The 18,013-nt window shown below is 56.6% G+C and overlaps 1 protein-coding gene across 1 annotated transcript; it reads left to right on the top strand.

Moving 5' to 3' along the window:
* Positions 1–1,715: 1,715 nt before the first annotated feature.
* ZMYM3 (zinc finger MYM-type containing 3) lies at positions 1,716–16,879 on the top strand. Its single transcript, XM_004777226.3, is given in 26 exon segments — positions 1,716–2,111; positions 2,874–3,559; positions 4,502–4,545; positions 4,872–4,938; positions 5,415–5,709; positions 5,980–6,157; positions 6,515–6,733; positions 7,028–7,178; positions 7,432–7,547; positions 7,725–7,811; positions 7,959–8,109; positions 8,332–8,504; positions 8,711–8,876; positions 9,552–9,649; positions 9,735–9,897; positions 10,178–10,290; positions 10,423–10,597; positions 10,752–10,898; positions 11,375–11,478; positions 11,810–11,978; positions 12,326–12,477; positions 13,180–13,294; positions 14,127–14,381; positions 15,155–15,272; positions 15,418–15,467; positions 15,470–16,879. Coding segments are annotated over 25 exon segments (4,113 nt in total). The 5' UTR covers positions 1,716–2,111; positions 2,874–2,892; the 3' UTR covers positions 15,610–16,879.
* Positions 16,880–18,013: the final 1,134 nt, after the last annotated feature.

Genomic DNA, 18,013 nt, shown 5'->3' with positions numbered 1-18,013 from the left:
CTCACTTCCATGCCACCATGCTGCCTCTGAATTAGTAATACACCATTAATCCCTCCTTAGACTGTCTTCCTTCAGCTTGAAACCAGGCATTCTCTGCAACCAGGCGAGCCAAGGATCCAAGCATGAGTTGAGAAGGGCAGGCAGGTGGACTAACAAGGATGGAACAAATTGAAAATGCAAAGGGAGGTACAGGGACATGGAAGTAAGCAGAAGGTGGGGAATAGGTACACAGAATACTGGTTAAGACCGAAAGGAAGCTGGGTTTGGGAAACCTGAGGGGGGAAAGTCTTCCTTTTATCTCTGTGTACCAGAGAGAGCAAAGATAATCTCAAGGCCATGTGGGGAGCCAGGAAGGATTAAGGTTTCTGGGAAAAGTGAGTGAGAGGAGGGAGGCTAAAACTCCCTAGGACCAGAAGGCCAGGAGAGGCTTAGTGTGGGAAGGAAGGCCCAGAGCAAAGAGGCAAGCTATAGCAGGCATTGGACACCGAATCTACACGTTCCTAAATCAGTGGCAGGACTCCCCTCCGGCCCGAGCCTCCACTGGGATCTCAGACACTAAAAGCTCTCCAGCCCTCGGGGTTTGGAGGAGGAAAGTAGGGGGCGGGGACTGCAAAGTGCTCTAACTATAATGGGGACTGAGCAAGGATCCTGGCACACATATATATATATATTTTAACCGGTAGGCCTAACGCTGTGCCCCCTCCCCCTAGCCCACTTCTCAAGCTTCAACCTCAGCCACACCCACATGCTAAGGACCATCCGGGAGCGGGAAGGAGGGGGTGCGGGTGGTAGTGGGGGCGTGTGTGTGCGCGCGTGCGTGCTTGCATACGAGAGGCAGAGACAGAGACAGAGACTGAGACAAAAAGAGACTAGCAGAGAGGGAGAGAGAGAGAGAGGGAGGGAGAGAGTGCGCGCCAGAGAGAGAGAGAGAGAGAGAGAGAGAGAGAAGAGGAAAGAGACAAGGACAGAAAAAGGGAGGGAGGGAGGAAGAGAGAGGCACAGAGAGAGAAAGGAGGAAACGGAGCTGTTGGCCTCGGTGAGGAAAACTACTGGAGAGATAATGCAGGGAGCTCCTGCTGGAAGACTCAGGGAGAAGATCCCAGAACTTACCCTAAGACCGTTGAGGGAGTGGGGGAGTGCCTTTGCAGGGCCTGGTTTTGGGGTCATCAGGCAGTAACGGTTACTGCATAGGCGTTGTCACTGAGCCAGAGCCATTTAACCCGCCCCAGGTGGCTGGAGACCAGGCTTAAGACACCCCACAACTATGACATTCAGAATGGTTAGGGGAGCCCAAGGCTGCAGACAAGGGAAGGAGGGGCACGTGAGGGCTGGGTCCCTGCCTCCTCCCCCCCCCCCCCGCCACTCCGCTGTCACTCATTACCCCAGCAGTCGCCCAGGGGGCGGGCCCCGGAGAGGTGGGGTTGGGGGGAGGGTAATCTTGGCAAGCGCCTGCTGCATGGCGTAGGTAGGGACTGTTGGGGGGGGGCGGACGCTGGGGGGCTGAACACGAGTGGGAAGCGAAGAGAGACACGGGGAGGGGGAGGGGACCGGGAACCATTTGAATGAGAGGAGGGGATCACGGGTAGAGTGGGCTCCAGGAGGTAGGGCGGGCACGGGTGTGACGGGGGGAGGTTGGGAAGGGGGAGAAGACTCTTGAGCCAGGTAAGAGAAGCAGGTGCGTAGATCTATTTTTTGTGGGTTAGTGTACTCGGCCATTCCATGGAGAGGGGGTGCCGCCTTTTCCGAGGGCCGGCTTCAAAGCTCCAGAGGCTATCTTTTCCTCCTCAACTAACGGGGCCCCAGGCGGGGGCTCAAGCTCCATCTCCAGCGACTAGGCTCCACTCCGCAATTTCCAGGCGGCCACTGGGCTGGGAGTCTCGCGCCGGGGGCCGGCGCTGTCTCGCGAGCCCCCTCCAAGAGCCAGCCAATGGGGTTGGTTGCTGGCGCCGCCCGCCCGCCTGGTGCAGAGCGCTGGGCGCTGTGAACGGCGCTGCCATTTAAAGGGGCCGCGACCCCTGTCCCGGCTGCTAGGGAGGGAGGTGGAGAACGAGCGCGGGGCCGTCGGCGTCTGCAGTTCTAGGCTTGTAGCCGTTACACTAACCCTGCCGCAGGTAGGGGTCGGGCCTCATCAAGCCGAACCGAACCTGCAGGCGGGATCTCGCAGTAGCCAGGAGGCGGGGGGGGGGCTCTAAGGAGAGATCGTAGCTCCAAAATGTCTTCCTGTAAATGCCTGAGGTGGGGGGTGGGCAACTGGAGAGGGAGGACTAGGGGAGCAATAGAAATGGGGTCGGGGCTGAGGAAGTGGGCGACCCTGAAAGGTAACTGGGGGGGAGGGGTTAAGAAGGGCAGTTTGTGGGGGCGAAGGAAGGGCTGAGGGAGGACCTTGCTACGCGGGGAGGGGGGGTGGGGCTAGACAGGGTGGGTAAGACTGGGGAGCTGGGGGGCTCCAGGAGAGAGGGGAGGAGATAGGAACTGAGACCGCGGGGGTGGGAAAGGCTCTCGGTGGCTGCGGTCCTAGGAGACTCTAAGGGGGCGTTCAGCCCGAGTTCTCCGGGGGGGAGTGAAAGGTAAGGGGGGAGGGGAACTTGGAGTTGCAGATGGGGTGGCGGGGGCAGGCGGGAGGGTGGAACGACGGACTGCCCGGCGAGTGTGGGCACAGGGCCAGGGCGGGGAACGCCTCTCCCCACAGGGGGCGCTGTATTGGCGGGGGGAGTGGTCATTCGGACTAAAGCCTGTGGAAATGCTTGTCGGTTGTGGTGGGGGCTGTTCAAGAGAAATCCAAGTGGATGATGGGGTGTGTCCCAGAACCTATATAAGAAGGCATTCTGGCGAAGACCACCTCTTCTGCCCCCTCTTCTACCCCTAATCTACAGCCCATATCCAGTCATCCTCATGGACCCCAGTGATTTCCCCAGCCCGTTTGACCCATTGACCCTGCCAGAGAAGCCCCTGGCTGGAGACCTTCCAGTAGACATGGAATTTGGAGAGGACCTACTGGAATCCCAGACTGCCCCAACTCGAGGATGGGCACCCCCTGGCCCTTCTCCATCCTCAGGAGCCCTGGACCTGCTTGATACCCCTGCTGGCCTGGAAAAAGACCCTGGAGTCCTGGATGGAGCCACTGAGCTGCTGGGGCTGGGGGGGCTGCTCTATAAAGCCCCCTCTCCCCCAGAGGTGGACCATGGTCCTGAGGGGACCCTTGCATGGGATGCAGGAGATCAGACCCTAGAGCCTGGACCAGGGGGCCAGACCGCTGAGGTGGTACCACCTGAGGCGGGGTCTGGGGCAAATCCCTCTTCACCAGAGGGGCTACTAGAGCCATTGGCTCCAGATTCGCCGATAACACTGCAGTCCCCCCATGTTGAAGAGGAGGAGACCACCAACATAGCTACAGGGAGAAGGGGCTCCCCTGGGCAGGAGGAGGAGCTTCCCCAAGGGCAGCCACAGAGCCCAAATGGTCCCCCCAGCCCTTCAGTGGGAGAGACTCTGGGGGATGGAATCAACAGTTCTCAAACCAAACCTGGGGGCCCTAGCCCTCCTGCACACCCTTCCTTGCCAGGTAGGTTGTCTAATCAGCTGGAGAATCCAGGATGGTGAGAGGGATGGGGTAAGGAGGGATGGTTGTGTGTTTGGATAAGACGTAGGGGAGGAGGATATATAGAGAAAGAGTTGGGAATTTGGAAGGGAGGATTTGGGGGGTGTGGCAAAGATGAAGGAAGGTAAGGGTGGAGAGGCAGCTCAGTGGCTGTGGGAGAGGAATAGGGGTGAGGTTTCAGGGGGTGGGTTGGGAAGAGTGGATTTGTTGGGAGAGGTTCCCCCAGCCTTTTTTTAACCCCAGTGGGCTGTTGGTGCCAGCATCCTTCCTTCAGAATTTGGAGAGGATGCCAGGATTCTTGGTGCTAAGGTCTTTCCAGCTATTTTGTTCCAGAAGAGAGTGGGGTTTCTGGGTTTGATGAATGATAACTGGATCCTGGAGCCACCAACAATATAGCGATTTAGGGGGAATGGTAGAAACACAGGGCCTGGAATTGTGCCTCTGATGGGGGAGGCACAGCCCGGGCTTGAGGGGCTCTCTTTTCTCCCCTGTTCTGCCTCTCCCAGCTTGTGACCAGTGGCTTGGGGCTTACAGAACCACCTGAGTCCAGGGGAACCTATCCATACGTCAATGCTTCCTTTTCCCCTTGCTACCTTTGCATTTGGTTTTGTATGTGAGCTAGAAGTCCTCTGATGGAAGGCATGTGTTACTTGCATTTCCTTAACTCTCAATGATTGGAACAGGAGGGTGGGAAGGCTAGGATTTCTTTTTTTTAATGGAGAATAGCTGCTCCCCTTAGTGCAGAGCTCAAGGTAACCCTCAGGGGCCCCAAGAAGCCACAAGCACTTGAGTTTTCCCTTTCAGTTTTGAGTAAGCCCTTCCCCAGGAATGGAAGTAGAGGTTGGGCCAGGGAGGGGGCGGTGAGGGCAGGCTCAAGATTTAGGCTGTTTTCTGCTTCCTTTGCAGGAGATGGCCTGACTGGGAAGGCGAGTGAGAAGCCGCCTGAGCGGGTGAGGGGGAGGGAGGGGATTGGAAGGAGTCTGGTTCCCCCTGTAGCTCTGGGAAGGACAGACCCTTCATTTTCCCTCCCAGATGTTGTTCTGTGGAGGGTGTGTGTGAGGAGAGTTAGGAGGAGGGCGGGAGCTCTTGTGTCTCCTGCTTCTGAAGGAGAAAGTCCAGCCCCCTTTTCTTCCCTCCTCCTAAGGGCTGGGCCAAGGGTCCCTACTCTCCCTTCCCCCTCCCACCTCTGTACCCCCCCCACCCTGCACTAGTGCAGCAGGCCCTTTAGCCTGCCCCTGGTGTCAGCTTTCCTCCCTCCGCTGTTTCCAAGGTACAGAAGAGAAGCGAGCGCGTTAGAAGAGTGGAGCCTCCGAAACCTGAGGTTGTGGATTCCACTGAGAGCAGTGAGTAGGACTTGAGGAAGTGTGACCGAGTGGGATGTGGCTGGCCACGGATCTCCTGCACCCTGCAGAGTGTGAAGTGCCTGTTTCTGCTGTGGGTTGGCATGGGAACCAGGGGCAGTGGGGGAAATTGAAAACAACAGCAATGAGAATGGAGTTTCCTATTTCAGCTGTGCCATCCCTGTCCTGAGTCTTCTCACTTGGAGCCCTCCCGTGCCCTCTCTAGGCGATTATGGAGTGACTGAGGGAGAGTGACACCAGTGGCTTAAGATACCAGTATACTAGGGGTGGGGGTGGAAAGGCAGGAACCAGGGGGATGGGGATCCTCCCCCACCCCCCCACCCCCCCACCCCCCCACCCCCCGCCGTCACACCAGGGGATCCAGTATTTGCTGAGCTACCTGATGGGTTCAGAGGATGGCTGGAGACCTGGTCCGGTCCAGTTGCCTCTGTTCACTGCCCCTTTCCCCACTTCCTCAGTTCCAGTGTCAGATGAGGATTCTGATGCCATGGTAGATGACCCCAACGATGAGGACTTTGTGCCATTCCGGCCCCGGCGGTCCCCTCGCATGTCCCTCCGCTCGAGTGTGGCCCAAAGGGCTGGGCGCTCCGCAGTGGGCACCAAGATGACCTGTGCGCATTGCCGGACGCCACTGCAGAAGGGGCAGACTGCCTACCAGCGCAAGGGGCTGCCCCAGCTCTTCTGCTCTTCATCCTGTCTCACCACTTTCTCTAAGAAGCCTTCGGGCAAAAAGACCTGTACCTTTTGCAAGAAGTACGTGAAGGTCTCCAGGTGCGGGGAGGGCAGGGAGCAGGCTGGGAATAATGGCTGAGACAGAAACCGTCTTGGCAAGCACCTAGTGGAGCAGAACTGGGAGCCAGGAAGGTGAGGGAGGGGGCCTGAGTAGAGTAAGAGTAGTCAGGGGGCCCGTGGTCACCGGTCCCCGGTCCCCGAGGATGGGGGGCGGTGGGAGCTGGTGAAAGGAGAGGGTAGTGCTGAGTGAATATCTGAACCTGTTTCACCCCCCACCCCTACCCCCTCCAGGGAGATCTGGAACACCAAGGACTCGGTTGTGGCCCAGACTGGTTCAGGAGGCTCCTTCCACGAGTTTTGCACATCCGTCTGTCTGTCCCTGTATGAGGCCCAGCAGCAGCGCCCAATCCCCCAGTCCGGGGATCCCGCCGATGCCACTCGCTGCAGCATATGCCAGAAGACCGGAGAGGTGAGGAAGCTCGATGGGGGCCGGATTTGCAGAGCCTGGCTGGCCCTGAACTGCCCCTGCACTCCTGGGGCTGCAGGGGCCAGGCCCTGTGGAAGAGGGGAGTGTGTGGTGGGGGAGAGGCAGCCACCGTGAGGGAGCGTATTCAAGGATAGAGCTTCTCCAGGATGTACGCAGCCGGCCTTCCTTGCCTCCCAGGACCTCACCATCAAGTCGGCAGCCCGATGTGCAGGTTGGGGGGTCCCTGGGCCCACTGTCTGCTGTGAAGGTCTAGGGTGAGGCGGGGTGGGCCGTCCTTGCTCCAGGGTGGGTGGTGGTGCCCAGGCCTCTGCTCATGGTGTGCGTGTGTATACACGGCAGGTCCTGCACGAGGTCAGCAATGGCAGCGTGGTACACCGGCTCTGCAGCGATTCATGCTTCTCCAAATTCCGGGCCAACAAGGGACTGAAAACCAACTGTTGCGACCAGTGCGGGGCTTACATCTACACCAAGACCGGGAGCCCTGGCCCTGAGCTCCTCTTCCACGAGGGCCAACAAAAGCGGTTCTGCAACACAACCTGCTTGGGGGCATACAAGAAGGTGGGGCCGAGGGAGTAGTGCATTAGAGGGCTGTGGAAGGGGGTGCGGTGCCCGGGTGATGAATAAAGGTGCCTGATGGGGTCGAGGGTCGGGAGGAATAAAACAAATAAAGGGGGTTTCAATTGTATCTGTTATGTTTTATTTTTGAAGCTGGCTGGTGGATACACAGGTCTTTGTTAATATCACCATCTCTACTTTTTTTGTATGCCTGAAATCTTTCATGTTTTAAACAATTTAACAAATAAAAGTGAAGGGACAAATCCAGCCTCAGCCTCTCCTTCCCCATCCTCACAGAAAAACACACGTGTGTACCCCTGTGTCTGGTGCAAGACCCTGTGTAAGAACTTTGAGATGCTATCACATGTGGATCGTAATGGCAAGACCAGCTTGTTCTGTTCCCTGTGCTGTACCACCTCTTACAAAGTGAAGCAGGCAGGGCTCACTGGTAGGTGCAAAGCCCTCTTCTCTGAGACCCCTGCTGGCCTTCCTTCTACCTCCCGTACTCCCCTCTTCCAAAGTAACCCCTGCCGCCCGACCTCAGCCCCGGCCACGTCTTCCCATCTTCCCGTGGGTTTCCTGTTCCGCCTCTGCACTGCCTTACACCTTCTGTGTGCTCTCTCTGTCTCTCTCTTGCGCGTATTCTTTGTCTCTCTCTGTCTCTCTGTCTCTTTCTCTCTCCCTTTCTCTCTGTGCCCCAGGCCCTCCCCGACCCTGCAGCTTCTGCCGCCGCAGCCTCTCTGACCCCTGTTACTACAACAAGGTTGATCGCACAGTCTACCAATTCTGCAGCCCGAGCTGCTGGACCAAGTTCCAGGTACTCCCAACCCTGGACCAGGAATTAACGAAGGGTGTGGTGACAGAGAAAGGGTATGAGAGTTGGGGGTAGGTAGGCCCTGGGCCCGAGCCAAGAGCAAGCCCGACCCCCCCCAACCCCCCCCCCCCGCAGCTGCCAACACCACACACCTCCCTTACTTGTCTTCCTTCCCTCCAGCGCACAAGCCCTGAGGGGGGCATTCACCTGAGCTGTCACTACTGCCACAGCCTCTTCAGTGGCAAGCCTGAGGTCTTGGATTGGCAGGTAAGACCCCCGCCCCCACCACTGTCCTGCTGCACAACCGAGCAGACAGCGGACGGACAGAAGTCTGCCTGAGGGGCTCTGGTCGCTGGGCTGTGGCCACCGCTGGATATCACAGCTCTGTCCTCCCACCCTGTGCCCTCATCTCAGGACCAGGTATTCCAGTTCTGCTGCCGGGACTGCTGCGAGGACTTCAAGCGGCTTCGGGGGGTGGTATCCCAGTGCGAGCACTGCCGGCAGGAGAAGCTCCTGCACGAGAAGCTTCGATTCAGTGGGGTGGAGAAAAGCTTCTGCAGTGAAGGTAAGGAGGCAGCCGAGGGGCAGGAGGCCTGTACCTCACCGCCCTAGAGGCCGGCAGGGAAGGCCGGAGGGCTGTGGGGCGAGAGCCTTGGGCTCCTCCGGAGGCTTCGGGCCCCAGAAGCTGTTGGGGCTTTTACTCGGACGCCCTCGAAGAGATCGGCGCTCGCAAGCCCCCGTGTCCATCTCTGTGTCTCCAGACTCTTCCCTCTTGCCCTCTCCCCAGGCTGCGTGCTGCTGTACAAACAGGACTTCACGAAGAAGCTGGGGCTGTGCTGTATCACTTGTACTTACTGCTCCCAGACCTGCCAGCGTGGGGTCACCGAGCAGCTGGACGGCAGCACCTGGGACTTCTGTAGCGAGGACTGCAAGAGCAAGTACTTGCTGTGGTACTGTAAGGTGAGGGGCACAGCATGGCACGTTGTGGGGGCACCGTGTTGGGGGTGCTGCTGCACTGACTGCGAGGCTGTGGCCGATGTCTGGGGAGGGGGCTCTGGCTGGCCCAGGCTCCCAGTGGAATAGAGCCCAGGGCTTGTCCCCAGGGCAGAGGGCCCAGCACTGTTTTAGGGAGGTGGGGCTGACCCTCCTCTGGTCGACCCCCTCAGGCTGCCCGGTGCCACGCCTGTAAGCGTCAGGGGAAGCTGCTGGAGACCATTCACTGGCGTGGGCAGATCCGCCATTTCTGCAACCAACAGTGTCTGCTGCGTTTTTACAGTCAGCAGAACCAACCCAATCTGGACACCCAGAGTGGGCCTGAGAGCCTCCTGAACAGTAAGTCCCAGGCGGGGCAGTGGGGGGTGGGTGCCCACTCCATGAGAACCTGCCCAGACTCTTCTAACCCCAGGCCCAGTGTCTCCCTTCTCGCGCTCTGGTTTTCACCTCCACCTAGGCCAGAGCTTCTGGCGCCGTGTTCCCCTGCAGCTTCCAGGCCCGTGCAAGGACTAGGGGGAGCCTTGTTTAAAGGTTCTCCGAGTTTGAGTCCTCTGCGATTCTATGGAGGATGTATTTTTAGCGAAGGAGCACCTTCCCAAGTGGGGCAGGCTTAGTGGGGGGCTGTGGGGGCTGTGGTTAGTTTTCTGAGAAGAGGGGTTGTCTGCGTAAGCTCTGCCTTTAGTGAGACTGAAGACTGCTGTTTCTAGAATGTCCCCTCAGCCCCTCCACTGTTGCAGGGGTCCCAGGCTTCTGAGGGCCATTTGCATGGAAGGTCTCAAAGTGTGGGTTCTTGGGGAAACTATTTTTTGATCTTCTTGGCAGCTGAGAGCAAAGTCTTCTTGGCCCCAGTCACTGGGGCCTAGAGAAGACGAGATCTGAGGTGGCGAGGAGAGGATAGTCTAAATAGGCCATTTGCATTTAGCACCCCTCTTAACGGAGCTCTCCTGGGACAGGGACGAGGAGAAAACAGAGAGCAGTTCCTCAGATGAGAGCATTCATTTGTTTGATCTCTAGGTCAGTCTCCTGAGTCAAAGCCCCAGACACCGTCTCAAACCAAAGTGGAGAACAGCAATACAGTGAAGACCCCAGAGGAAAATGGGAATCTGGGAAAGGTCAGGGCCGAAGCCAGAGGGGTGGATGGTCTCAGAATGGGGGCTCTGGTATGTTGGCGGCACGAACGTTCCTTTGTCTCTGCAGATCCCTGCAAAGACCCGATCGGCTCCCACTGCTTCCACCCCTCCTCCACCCCCACCGCCCCCAGCAACACCCCGCAAAAACAAAGCTGCCATGTGTAAACCACTGATGCAGAATCGGGGGGTCTCCTGCAAGGTGGAGATGAAGTCCAAAGGAAGTCAAACAGGTGAGCTGGGGTACCTAGATATCCGGGGCTATGTTTCCTAGTCCAGGCCTCTAGCAATGCGCTCTGGAGCTGGACCAGGGGGTTTTGAGGCGGCTTATGTAGCATGGGCATGTTTGTCGTGGAACTGGAGAATTGTCTCTCAGCCTTTGGTGCAGGCATGGGTTTGTGACACCAAGCATGCATCAAAGCCTTTGGGGGTGATGAGCAAGCGTCCGACCCCAGGCCAGACATGACCAATCTCAGAGTGGGGGCTCTGAGAAGACCCCTTTCTTACCGGCAGAAGAGTGGAAGCCACAGGTTATTGTGCTACCCATCCCAGTGCCCATCTTTGTGCCAGTGCCTATGCATCTGTATTGCCAGAAAGTCCCGGTGCCTTTCTCCATGCCCATCCCGGTGAGTTTCACGGCCCTTCCTACTGCGGCCTCCTCTACCCTCTCAGGACTGAGACCCACCCTCCCCCTCACCAGCTGTCCCTCACCCGGGCCGCTCCACTTCTTGGTGTCTAGTTGGGACTTGTGCCTCCAGGTGCCTGTGCCCATGTTCCTGCCCACCACCTTGGAGAGCACAGACAAGATTGTGGAGACCATCGAGGAGCTGAAGGTGAAGATCCCTTCCAACCCCTTGGAAGCTGACATCCTGGCTATGGCCGAAATGATTGCCGAGGCTGAGGAGTTAGACAAGGCCTCATCTGACCTTTGTGGTATGCCACAGACAGTGATGTGGGACACAGGGTGCAACCCACCTGTCTTGGCCCTGGGGGGTGGAGCGTGGTGATCTTGGTGCCTTGGCAGGACTGGGGAGTAGTTGGGGTCAGGCCCTAGGCAGAAGTGTTGGTTACCTTTTCTGCCTCCCAGATCTTGTGAGCAACCAGAGTGCAGAGGGGCTTCTGGAAGACTGCGACCTGTTTGGGCCAGCTCGAGATGATGTACTGGCCATGGCTGTGAAGATGGCCAATGTCCTAGATGAGCCTGGGCAAGATTTGGAGGCTGACTTCCCCAAGAGTGAGTAGGATGCAAAGTGTGTCCAGGGAGTCCAGGAGGACCCTTCGTGCCATCAGGCGAGGAGTGACCCTCGTGGCCTGAGCATGACCCTAAGCAGTGCTCCTTGGGACCCTATGACAGAAGGCTCACACAGGGACCAGTGCCAGAGATCCCAGGATAGGCGCACTATTTTATGGTTGTGTCTTGTTTGTTTTTTCCAATCATGGCAAAAAAGCATGACCTGAGATTTACCATCTTACCCGCGTTTAAGTACATGGTTCCATAGTTTTATAAGCATTCACATCGTTGGGAGCTTTGGTGTCGGTGTGCCTCTGAGTGTGTTCTCGGTACAGCTTTGCTGGTTCCTACTGCGTATGTTGAAGCCATGTGGGAGGCTCACCTCCTATGCATGTGGCCAAGTAGGAGGGGTAGGGTAGGAGCGTTACCCGGTTGAGATCTGAAAACATTGGTTTCTTCTTCCTTTCTGCTCTTAACAGATCCTTTGGACATTAACCCCAGTGTAGACTTCCTTTTTGATTGCGGCCTGGTAGGCCCCGAGGACGTGTCTACTGAACAAGACCTTCCCCGCACCATGAGGAAGGTGAGGGCTAGGGTGCTGAACCCACAGCAGAGGGAGGGGGCCCAAGGGACTCGGGGGAGTGTCTTATAACCAAGCCAGCAGCCTTGGCTTCCAGCAGTTTGACTTCCCTGCCCTCCTGTCTCTCCCATGGTGAGTCCTGAGACGCAACCAAACTTTCTCTGTCCTGGGTTCATGAGATCATCAGGGCTGTTTCTGGGGCTCTGAGCTCTGGCCGCTTGCTGTGTTCTGATGTCAGTCCCCTGGTTCTGCGGCAGTCAGCACTATCCCGCCTAGCTTCCGTGGTGCCCCTGGCCTTGCCCCAGCCATGCCTCTCCTTTCTCTCCCCTTCCAGGGTCAAAAGCGGCTGGTGCTTTCGGAGAGCTGTTCCCGGGACTCCATGAGCAGCCAGCCTAGCTGTACTGGGCTCAACTATTCATATGGTGTCAATGCTTGGAAGTGCTGGGTGCAGTCAAAATATGCCAATGGAGAAACGAGCAAGGGGGATGAGCTGCGTTTTGGCCGTAGGTTGGGACGGAGGGAGGGTACCCTCTAAGGAGGAGAGTGGGGAGAGGGAGAGGGAGAGGAGGAGGAAGAGGGCCAGGGCTGTGATTTAGCTTAGGATGTGAAGGATGTGATGGTGTCTGGGAGTGATAAGGCTGTGATCACCGAGGTGTATCCTGTGAAGATGGGGAGGGGCTGCCTAGGTTTCAAGGCTGAGGGCTTTTTTTTTTTTTTTTTTTTGGTGATGGGTGGGTTTGTGCTAGAGCTAGATGCGACTGAGGGATGAAGGGATTAACAATGGAGTGAAATGAAATTCTCCGCATGGAGTATTCTTAATCCCATCCACCTCTACTGCACATCCCTGCAGCCAAACCGATGCGCATCAAGGAGGATATTCTGGCTTGCTCTGCTGCCGAACTCAACTACGGCCTGGCCCAGTTTGTGAGAGAAATCACTCGACCCAACGGTGAACGATACGAACCCGACAGTATCTACTATCTGTGTCTTGGCATCCAACAGGTACCCCTTGCACGCTGCCTCACTGGCCATCACCCTCGGCAGAGCAGGCAGGGTCCCACCAGAAATGGTCCTGTCCTGCTCACTGTGCCCCACCCTGTCTCCTACCCTGAGCAGGTCCCCTCAGCAATTCTCAGACCCTTCTAAGACGGGAAGGGTGGGTGGACCTGGGTTCCTTGAGTGTTGGGGGTGGTTAGTTCCCACAGGGAGAGGTCGGCCATGTGTCATGTGATGAGGGGGGCTGGGTTGGTGAGGAGCCAGCTATGACACATCTCTTCCAAAACGCCCTCCTCTTCTAGCAAGGTCCCAGCACCTCGGAGTGGTGGGCATCCCTGGGGAAGAGCACCTGGGGTCACATAACCCAGCAGCTGTTTCCCACTGCCTCCTCATTACCAAGGTCAACAAGCCTGGGGCCTTTGGCATCATGTCTTTCCTTTAGAGCCTAAAATATAGCACTTTTTAAAAAAGATTTTATTTATTTATTTGACAGAGGGAGAGAGAGCACAAGCAAGGGGAGCAGCAGAGGGAGAGGGAGAAGCAGACTCCCCACTGAGCAGGGACTTCCCCTGTCCACCCCCCGATACAGAGTTCTATCCTAGGATCCTAGGATTATGATCTGAGGTGAAGGCAGATGCTTCACTGACTGAGCCACCCAGGTGCCCCAGAGTCTAGCTTTTTTATGTGCGTTTGGTTTTCTTTCTTTAGTACTTGCTGGAAAATAACCGAATGGTGAACATCTTCACGGACCTTTACTACCTGACTTTCGTTCAAGAACTCAACAAGTCTCTGAGTACCTGGCAGCCCACGCTCCTCCCCAACAGTAAGGGACGGGGACTTAGCAGTCCCTCTGCCCTTTCCTCCAGTCTTTCAATGCGCCATTCCAAGAGTTCTGGGCACTTTGGTCTACTGCTCTTCACCAAGACTCAGAGGGCAGGAGTTACAGACCTGGGGCCTCATGGTTCAGAGCTAGGGTCCCGGGTCCCCGTCCTTGAACCTGACTTAGGTCTGACGAGCTGTCTCTGGGTCTGAGGAAGGTGGTCTGGGTTTGGTCGGTAAGTACGGAAAGAAAAGAAGACACTGGGGGACTCCCTGAGGTTTACATTTGCCTGCTTGTAACTTGAGGGTGGCAAGAGAAGCTTCAAATGCAGGTGGAAACCATAAAAAAAAAATTCTGGTTTGGTGTGCCTGGGTGGCTCAGTTGGTTGGGTGTCTGACTTTTTTTTAAGATTTTATTTGTTTATTTGGGGGGGCAGGGGGAGAGAATGGGGAGAAGGGCAGGGGAGAGAGACAGAGAAGCAGACTCCCTGCTCCCAGGATCCCAGGATTGTGATCTGATTCTTAACTGACTGAGCCACCCAGCCACCTCCCCCTACTGTCTGACTCTTCATCTCAGCTCAGGTCCTATCTCAGGGTCTTGAGTTCAAGCCCCCCACGCTAGGCTCCACGCTGGGTGCACAGCCTACTTAAAAACCAAACCCAACCCAGCCCCACCGTCTACTCTGGCAGAGTGCCAGGGCTTCATCTGTGGTGGGTGCTTCCCTGAACGGGGACGGTGCCAGACATGCTTGTGAGCAGGACATCCGGGGATCAGAGGTGGTCGGGTGTGGGCGGGCGATCCCCTCTGACTGGCATCTTCTTCCCAACCGTTGCAGATACGGTATTCTCCCGGGTGGAGGAAGAGCACCTCTGGGAGTGTAAGCAGCTGGGGGTCTACTCGCCCTTCGTCCTCCTCAATACTCTCATGTTCTTCAACACGAAGTTTTTTGGGCTACAGACAGCTGAGGAGCACATGCAGCTCTCCTTCACCAATGTGGTGCGGCAGTCCCGCAAGTGTACCACCCCTCGGGGCACCACCAAGGTGGTGAGCATCCGCTACTATGCCCCAGTCCGCCAGAGAAAAGGGCGAGGTACGAGGCTGCCCCCCACTCTTATCTTTACCCCCTCTGCTTGCCTCACCACCGGCCCGGCCCTGTCCTCTGCTTCCCCACCCCCCCATGCCCGTGCTGGCAAAGCAGGTGTGGACATCTGGCCAGTGGCTCTCGCATCCGTGGGAGGTCATCCCGCTGCCTGTGTCCTAACTCATCTCATTTCCAGGCAGTTTCCTTTTTTTAGGGGGTGGCGGACAGGTAGGAAGCCATTGGGTGTGCTTGGCTGTGGGGGAGAGTTGATGCCTGTGGAAGGGAGACTCTCCCTGGCTCCTTGCTCGTGGGCATGACAGAAACCACACCTTGCTTTCCGCTCTAGGTCCTGGAGTCCTGGCCCCTCTGCGTGCAGTTGCTGAGGTCACTGCCCTGGGCCCAAGCCTCCCCCTGGATTCATGTCCCAGGGGCCGGGACTGTGGCCATTTCTCTGTCCTGGAAGGCCAGCCCAGCCTTGCAGAGTCAGGCCTGTTTTGGAGCATGTGCACATCACTTCTGAGATTACTTCTTTAGGAAATATGTTTGGGGGAGATCATAAAAAGAGGTTTTGGCGGTGAGAACCAGGGAGGCCTGCAGAGCGACACCCCCCCACACACATGCACACAGGACATTTGCTTGTCACCAGCTCTCCTTCTGCCTTTATTTCCCTCTGAGACTACACTTGGCATCCTGAGGCCTTCTGTGTCCTGGACTGCGCTTTTGGAAGGTGGTTCATGAGCACTGTGCTTTTAACCACTCTGGGCCATTTGCCTCTTCCACAGACACGGGGCCTGGGAAACGGAAGAGAGAAGACGAAGCCCCTATCTTAGAGCAGCGTGAAAACCGCATGAATCCCCTCCGCTGCCCGGTCAAGTTCTACGAATTCTATCTCTCCAAATGGTGAGTTGGAGGCTATGCAGGAATGACGTTAGCATGGGGACCCCAGGGGTCTTCTTTGCCCCACATTGATCTCTGTCCTCCCCCCCCACCCCCGCCGCCCCTCCGCCACCTTCCCCCCTCCCACTCCCCTTCCCCATCATTGCAGTCCCGAAAGCCTCCGGACTCGCAACGATGTCTTCTACCTGCAACCCGAGCGTCCTGCATCGCGGAGTCCCCTCTCTGGTATTCCGTCATCCCCATGGACCGCAGCATGTTGGAGAGTATGCTCAATCGTATTCTGGCTGTGCGCGAGATTTATGAGGAGCTGGGTCGTCCTGGGGAGGAAGACCTGGACTGAGCCTGCGTGCTAGCTGTGTCTGTCTCTCACACCGACACCTGGCCTGGGGTCGTGTCCCGCAGGGCGCCTGGCCCGGGAACCAATGCTACTCATTTGAAAGGGCCCTTGACTGCCCTCCTCCGTCCCCTGCCTTCCCTAGGAACCCCTGGCTTTTACCTCCTTCCATTACCACTTGACAGCCCCAGGGTCCCAGTCCTTTCTCCCCAGGGGCTGGGCTCCCAGTGATGGGCAAAACCCAGCGAGGCCACTGTCTTTACGCTTCACAGTAAACCCTGTTCTCCTGGGGCCAGACTCTGGATGGAGTGTTGATAGCTCTGGTGATCCTGTTGGCTTTGGGTTTCCTGACCCATCCCGCGTAGGTAAAGCTCCCCGTTCCTAGGTTCGGCCAGGGAAAGAAACCCAGCTGCCTTCTCTGCCCTGTGCTCACTCCCTTCTCTCCTCTTCCCCAGCACCATGCTGGAGGGTCTTCTATGAAAGATCTGAAAGTAATGAGGGGACCCCCTACCTATGACGTGGAACTTAGATGCTCTTCCCCTCCTGTGAGATAACTGGTGGTTGGAACCCCCTTGCCACTGTATCCCCCATTCCCACCCCTGCAAGCACCGACCCCTGGTGCTGCACGTTTGAAACCCTCCAAATGCTTTCTTTCCCTCAAAGGCAGAGAATGACTCTAACTATGGGGAGCCGACTCCTGTCCCCTTGGTCTATGTGTTTGTCTCTCTCTGCCGTCTTAGGTTGGCATGAGCCACGGTGTCAACACGCTTAGCCCCCTTCTGGAACTGCCTCCCTCTAGTTCAATGGACAGAGTTTCCCAAGGCAAAAAACTACCTTCTGACTGGGACTGGGGCTGGGTTCCCCGCCTTTGTTCTTGCCCCATCCTAAGAGCCAGGCCAAGCCTGTAGGGGCCCCAGGTCGTGCAGGATGGGATCTGTGGTCAAAGGACAGGCGAGGAGCTGTGGGCAGGGGTCCCGCCCCCACGGCCGACAGCTCTCTTCCCCACCTTGCCTTTGTAGTTCCAGAAAACTTTTAGTGTCCAGCAAAGGGGGTGCCCAGTTCTTTCCCTGTTGGCTTTGCTGTTCCCCAGCCTCCTTTTTGTGTTTTTATAACTGTCACCAGTTTAGCCACTGTTTAAATTGTATATATTGTTCTGAGGCGCCTGGCCTGTCCCTTCCGTGAGCCATGCCCACCCTTGTGTTGTAGTGAGAAGCTGTTGTCACGACTAACCTTCTGTCTCTGGAATTGTTTGTTTCAAATAAAGAGTTAAAATTGTCTTTTGCCTTCTCTGGGGGAGGGAGAGCAGCGTCTGGTGCAGCGAGGGATATAGGGGACCAGTGCCAGACAGCTTCAAAGCTCTTAAGGGGTGAAGAAGTAGGGGTGTCCTGCCCCAGTCTAGGAATCATTTTTGCTTGCCTTGCTGAAGGAATCCACTAGGAATACGGTCCTCTTTATTACGGGTTTCCAGATACTTATGGGGGGGAAAAATCAATTCAGCGGCTCTCCGTTAAGGACCTACTATGTCAAGGACCTCAGATTACATGTTTCAGAGAAGACAAAGATTAATTAGACCCAGATCCTATCCCCAGCAAGCTCCCAGGCTTCAAGGGAACCTGTGCACAGTTCTAAGACTGGCAGAGTGAAATAAATACATCCAGTACTGTGGGAGAACAGAGGAACTGTTTCCAGTTTATGGGGAGGTGTGTGCGGTAAGTTCACTGAGGGTGATGGCATTTGACCTGGGCCTCGGTAAGTGGGAGGGGTTGGGGGCCCCACCCAATCAAAGCCACAGGGAAGGGAAGTGCGGGACTGAGGTTTTCAAGTCAGGGAGTCAGGGAGAGACAGGATCCAATCTGTTGCTTTAGGGAGGAGACCACCCCGACAACACTATAAAGGATGGGAGGTGGGGGCAGGTAAGAATGGGAGCTGGTAGAGTCTGTGGGCCTTCATGCATGCAATGGTTATAAAGTAGGAAGAGAGGCTGGATTCAGATATTTCAAAGTTAAATCTGCAGGATTTGAGGGAGAGGGAGGAAGTGAGCGTGAATCCTAGGTTTCTAGCCTTGCTGCTTGGAGAGTGGTGGTTCTGTTTTTGTTTCTTTGCCGGAGAGTAGGAATAGGACGGGGTTGGTAACAACTGGAGGTTTTGGTTATGTTGGGTTTGAGACTCTCCTGAGACACCTCTGTGCTGGAGGACACCCAAACTTGACTTTCTACTCAAAGCTCCACCACTCAGACCTAGACAGTCCTGCCTTTTTGAGCCTCACCTTAAAAATCATATCCTTGCCACAGCTTTCTCAGAGAACCATTGCAAAGGCCACACAGGAAAATGGACCCGAAATAACAGTATCAGGGCCTGGGTGGCTCAGTTGGTGAAGAATCCCACTCGATTTCGGCTCAGGTCACGATCT

Source organism: Mustela putorius, unplaced genomic scaffold (genome assembly GCF_011764305.1).
Source record: "Mustela putorius furo isolate JIRA1106 unplaced genomic scaffold, ASM1176430v1.1 tig00537297_pilon_pilon_pilon, whole genome shotgun sequence".
NCBI lineage: Eukaryota > Metazoa > Chordata > Mammalia > Carnivora > Mustelidae > Mustela > Mustela putorius.
The sequence above is the reverse complement of the archived record's forward strand: the minus strand, read 5'-3'. Positions and strand labels throughout refer to the sequence as shown.